At 32.1% G+C, this 6,287-nt stretch overlaps 1 protein-coding gene across 1 annotated transcript; it reads right to left on the bottom strand.

Moving 5' to 3' along the window:
• Positions 1-1,454: 1,454 nt before the first annotated feature.
• On the bottom strand, positions 1,455-4,182 carry LOC112594027 (nuclear pore complex protein Nup93-like). Its single transcript, XM_025338620.1, has one exon. The coding sequence runs from the start codon at positions 3,987-3,989 to the stop codon at positions 1,569-1,571; it is 2,421 nt and encodes an 806-aa protein (XP_025194405.1). The 5' UTR covers positions 3,990-4,182; the 3' UTR covers positions 1,455-1,568.
• Positions 4,183-6,287: the final 2,105 nt, after the last annotated feature.

Here is a 6,287-nt window from a genome sequence, read left to right as displayed (position 1 = left end):
TTTAATAATTATTTATATTATTTATTTACGGACCAAAAAAAAAAAAAAGAAAGAAAGAAAATCAGTTAAAACCAACTTAATATATATATTATGTTAAAATATTTAATGTATATATTATTATATTAGATGTTAAAGTATATTTACTGTAATAGAACTTCTATCGTTTTTACAATAAATTATTGTAATGCATCTTATTCAATAATAATAGTATGTACAAATATAGTAACAATATGTAATTTATATTATATTTAAATTATTGTATCCATGTTATGCGGCTTTCACATTATATTATGAAAATTAAATTGTTTAAAAATGGGTATGCAAAATAGGATTAATTCAAAAAGTAGTATGCAAATTATTTTATATTGATGCGGTTAAATCGATTAATTTTTCTTTGTAGGATGCAATATGTTTGTGTTCCATTTTTAAAACTATTATTAGTTTTTCATTATGTAATAAGTTGTAACTTAATCTTGTTATTTCCCTTTATGTTGCCTAAAAGGAAATTGGCACTTAGAGACCCCTTAAACTAATTGTAGAAAAAGTAAAATTATACCTCAATTATGAGTTCTGGTGTTGAAGAAGTGTCACTGATCACTCTTTGTACAAACATGACATGTCTATTTATTCTCTAACATAAATTTTACTCATTGTATTGTATATATTGTCGTTCTATGCAAAAAATGATCAGATAAAAATTATAGCATATAAGCAATTATATTGTGATGTATTCATAAAAAAATTGAAAAATAAAATTATAATTATTTTCTGTCAGATCACTTTTTGCATTATGACGACGATATACAGATTGTTAATATACATTAATTCAAAATAAAAAGACAAAAAAATTTAAAACTGTGTTGAGTTTTTTTATTAACATTTTTTTTTCTTACAGGATATTTAAACATATTTTTTGTTTAATGATTATTTGTGTATTAACAGTTATGTAAATCTCATTTTTAAGACAATTTAGGAAAAATATATTTTTGGAGCATACTGACTCTCTTAATAAAAATATCTGCATTCTATTGATCTATCTGTAGGTCAAGAACTCGTACAAAAAAATACTTATTTAGAGTATACTGACCCTGCTGATGATACATTTTTCATCACTTGTAAAGTAATGAAGTGCAATTTTTTATATTTATTTAGTGTATTGTATGCTTGGTTGTAAATATTTATATGAACAATATAAATATAATTGAACCATCAGTATACTATTTGTATGTTGGGCTCTGGCCTATTTTGTTTTGAAATAAAATAAAATAACCATACACACGCAAAGCTTCTCATCAGTTATTCTATTGAATTCCTGAATATTTTATATACTTATTTTTTGCATGTTATATTATGAAATACAGCCAATGACTAGAAACGTTATTGAATACATCATAACGGTACTGTTTAAATTGTATTTTACGAATAAGGTCGTTGAGGTAGACAGTGTATTAGAATTTAATCAAAAATCACAATTTATATTGCAAATAAATTCTTTGCTATTTACTTAATAATATAATCAGGAATAATATCGCCAACCATAGGCACATTGTTACAATAAAATATTTAAATTAATACAATAGAATTTCTGTTTGCACTAAATGATTGATTACTTCAGAGTTGATTTGGAATGGTACGCGACCTGTGAATGATGTTATGGCTTTTGCTTTTTCTCTGATATATTCCAATTGTGCATGCATTTGTTCTGGATCCCTGGCAGACTTTTTGGATTCTTTTTTAATGTCACTGTATTGTGAATACAACATGTTCATCGTGGCCGTCATCACTCCGGGTATAATTCTCAATATTAATTCATTGTATTTCTTAAATGAATCAAGCCGTTCTTCCACCTGGTTTATAGCCAATGGTATTAAACCAATTGTCTGGAGCACATCAAACGCCAACGTGTATTTGTGATTGTTGTAGTGTTCGAAAAATACAAAAACACTCTTCAACATGTTAAATGTAAATATTGCTTCCTCCGATACATTAATTTCAACTCCCGCCAGTCGCTGACTTAAAACTTCGACATAGTCGAACACTTTGTTTTTAGCGTTAGGAGTTTTGTCCAATGAAGAGAAGATATCTGGTTGAATTATCCGGCTCAGCATAATATTGGCAAGTTCGAGTACTTTGTCATATTGATCCACCAATTCATACAATTTAGCAGACATCTCGAGATCACATTTTTGTTCTGTAAGTGAAGCTGTTGTTCTGATAATATCCATTTTCTGTGTTTCTGATACTATAAACGAGTCCAAAATACCGTTTTGTTTTTTACCATCAGGCTTTAGGTACCCAAATACTTTGTCATATTCATCAGTTTCAATTACAAGATCAGCTACATAGGAAATGAAAAGTGTTGTACCTTCAAATTCGATGTGTCTCAGACAATAGTAATAGTTCATGGCCATTTTGAGGTCTTGATTTTCAAATTTGGCACAGTAAATTTTCATCATTCTAGCTATATTTAATCTATCTATTTGGTTATCGTCTTTGGATAAAATTGGCTGATTAAAGTCACTGGGCAAATACAGTAAACCCATTTCATTCAAAATTATAGATACATGTATAGCATGACAACAAAGTTTTGGGTGACGGAAAATAAATTGAATAGCCGATTCGAATTGACCAGTTAAGAAAAGCAATTGGAAATAAACCATAGGTTGAACATCACTGAATTGATCTTTGTATTCATCATAGATCATTGACTGGAGAACAGGATATGTGAGCTTGTCTTGATCATTTCTGACTTGACATAGTTTTAACCAAAGGTAATCGTCTGCAGTCTTGATCACATCTGAATGTTTACTCGACACATCGGTAGCAGAGACTAATGAATAAATCACTTTTTTAAATGGATCATTGGAGTCCCATGCTATTGATGTAGTTAGTCCCTGGTTGTTTAAGTTGATGTAGTTATGGTTTTTTTTTATATTTGTAAAAACATTTAATAACACTGGATCTTGGTTATTTTTTTCTAAAATATTTACAACAGATTCTAAATCGCCACAACGAATTAGATAGTATACTAATGGCCAAAGTGGTACACCGTCATAAAACAGCTTATCGGGGTTATTATACTGATTGATGTAAACACTAACAAAACTTCGTACAAGTGGATAAGTACCCGGAACACCACCAAGTTTTGCTTTGGACATGTGACTCTTTACATAGCTTTTCATAAATACAATATACCTTTGTTCAAGATAGGTCCTGGCATTTCCAATCATTGTGTTTTGGTTGACCGCAGAACTCCTGACATATTTTGAACCGTGTTCAGGTACAATCTGACTCATACATTTGACTATCTTCCACATTTCGTTCACACGGTCATCATGAGCGATTTCCGCCGCTGTCGTGAATGACTGCAAAATGTCAGTTTGAAACCCGTGGTGTTCAACGTGTTGATTGTACTCGCACAAATGTTTGGCATATGCAAGTTCGATCTGGTCCAGCTGGGCACCCAGGCCAAAATTGGTGGTATTGAGCTTGGCGACTGATGGCATCACACTGGAACCAGGGCTAGACGTCGAGTTTGGAACGTAGCCGGGGAACGAGTTGATAATGTTGATTTTCTTGTTCCTCCAGTCCCTGATGGTCGCCTCGTTCTGTCGCCTGTCTATAAAGTCCTCGTTGCTCTTCTTCACCGACTCGATAAGGCTGAGTATTGCGTTTTGCACCTCGTTCTTCACGAAACTGTCCACGTCCATGTCCGGCTTCGGGTCCAGCGTGTCCATGGACCCCGCAGAGCTGAGCTTTTCCAACTGCTTGGGCACCTGGGGGGCGTCCACGCCGCGGCTGCACAAGAACACATTGCCCTTGGCCTCCACGCCCGGCGCGCCGACTTTGGTCCACAGGTTTTCGGCGGCGTCCAACAGTTGTCGGATGTTCCGGGTGACGCTCGGCATGCCCGTGTCGGTGATGGCGTTGGCCTGCAGCTTTTCGGCCGTCATCACAATCGAATTCCAATCGGTGTTGCCGGCCATCATTAATGTCGTTTAATTGATAATTAATGTCGCGTACCTATACGTCAACAACGCGTAATCGTAATAGAATTATTAGAATTACGGAATAGAACTCATCTTCTGTAATCTGTATCGTGATAAAATCGCAAGTTTGTTGTTTTTACCGGTCCGACGTAAAAGCAAGATTGTGGCTACTCGCTACTACTCTGTAAGCCGGTTGGCGGTTACGAACAGTGAAATTAGTTCATTCGCCAGCCGCCGTGATCGCTACCGTCTCGCCATCCACACGCGCGTGTGGCTCGTCTAATCAAGGTTAATAGCTGCTGATATCAGTATCAAACACGCGCATCTTTATCAAATTTGATAAAAGCCGGAAATCGATATCATTGGAACAAGTTGACTTGAGAAAATATATCTGTGGAACAAAACGTCGTGTTCTTATTATAATATTACCTATGAATAGCTCATAGTTCCTGGTTCCGGTGGAAGCAATGAGTAGGTAAGTTTTGTCTCGTTTGACGTCGCCTACAGATAAATACACATTGTATGTACAAAACACACCATATAGGTATAGGTAGGTACAATAATAATATATATGCTTATATTGTTTATATTCAACCATGTATTTATCTTTAGGCCACGCCACTACGGTTTATAGAGAAAATATTACCTACCTATATTTTATACGTCGTGCTTCTTATCGTTTCACGGTGAACATAGTGTTATACTATGATGACGCCATTAACCAATTTATTATTTGTGTAAGCAATAAATAAATAATCTTTATCTATATTTCCCAAAGATTTTAAAGACATTTAAGGGCCCGGCCTGCAGCACACTCAAACGTATTTAGTTCAAAGTCTCTAAGTTGTAGTCTTTAATGAGTTTTGATTTCATTTGATTTGTCGTTAGCATGGTTGTCTCCAGGGGGGGGCAAGATGGAGCACTTACCCCCTCTAAAGTTTGAAATGTATTGCCTAATTGTGATGATGACTAAAAATAATAATGTTCTAAGGATAAAATGTATTATAACAATACCTAAAATGTAAGTATGACGGAACATAATAATGTACAAGAAATACATTATTATACATTTATACATTTGTAGGTAGGTACTATAAATAAAATGTATAAAAATAAATCTTCATTTATTTTTTAAATTAATTTTGCATCTCCCTAGAAAAATGTTTTGAGACGCCCGTAATTCGTCAGATTTTGTTTTAAAGTTCAAATTCTAATTTGATTCAAAAAGCTGTGTTCTGTATCCTACACGGTTGTAACGCTAAACTTGTCAACTTCTCACTTGAAATTTTCACCACTCAACAAAATAAGATAAATAAATAGTATAAAAAAAAAATTCCCACAAAAATCATCTTACTAGACAGAACAATCCCTAGTATAAAAATTGATTAAATTCATAAACTTGCCTAATGCTCTGCAAAATAATCAAAAAAACCGATTTAACTCAATAATACTCTCAAACAATGACCTACGTTTTTTGGATAGACACGCAAGCAAAAGGAAAAATTTTCACAAAAAAACATACCTACAATTTATTTAATTTTTTTTATTAAAATCAGGTAATATTATTATGATATAATTTATTAAATGATCAATATAATAAAAATATAATTATTATTCTTATAAAATATTTTTATATATGTATAATTAAAATTTTAATCTAAGGATTTTTTTGATTAGTTTATTTTTTTAATATTCAACAAGAATAGTTGCTAGAAAAGTTATTACTTTTAAGTACTTTATCTATTTAATAATTTTTAGTTTATCAACTATTAAGAAATAAATATGATAACAGTGAATCTGTGCTGCATGTATCTATTGTGTATACATGTATATCATAACTTCATTAATTAGTTATTTATTTCTCGTATAATAGATTTCACATATATAAGAACCAGGGTGTTATACCGTTGAATGCATTACTATCTTAGCAAAACAAATTTTGTGGCACTAAGCTTAAACTATATGTTAAAATAACAAGACAATAAAACTATTAAAACCAGCTACTTCCCAAATACTTCATATAGTTCATATATAAAAACTCAACTACTCAGGATTATTTAAAATTATAATTCATTAGAAATTAAAAATAATATAGAACCACAGAATAAATCATATAGCCATATAGCCATATAGCCATATAGGTATCTAATATATTGCTCCGATATACGAATATACCTTATTAGTTATTAGGTACCTTAATATTAGGTTATGGTTTAAACTTTAAACATGATTAAAGATAGCCTATGTAATGTTATGGTTCAGCCGTTAAATCATAGACCTATTAATTAAAGAGTAAAG

This window comes from Melanaphis sacchari, unplaced genomic scaffold, assembly GCF_002803265.2.
Source record: "Melanaphis sacchari strain LSU unplaced genomic scaffold, SCAv2.0 Contig21_pilon_pilon, whole genome shotgun sequence".
Lineage (NCBI taxonomy): Eukaryota > Metazoa > Arthropoda > Insecta > Hemiptera > Aphididae > Melanaphis > Melanaphis sacchari.
The sequence above is the reverse complement of the archived record's forward strand: the minus strand, read 5'-3'. Positions and strand labels throughout refer to the sequence as shown.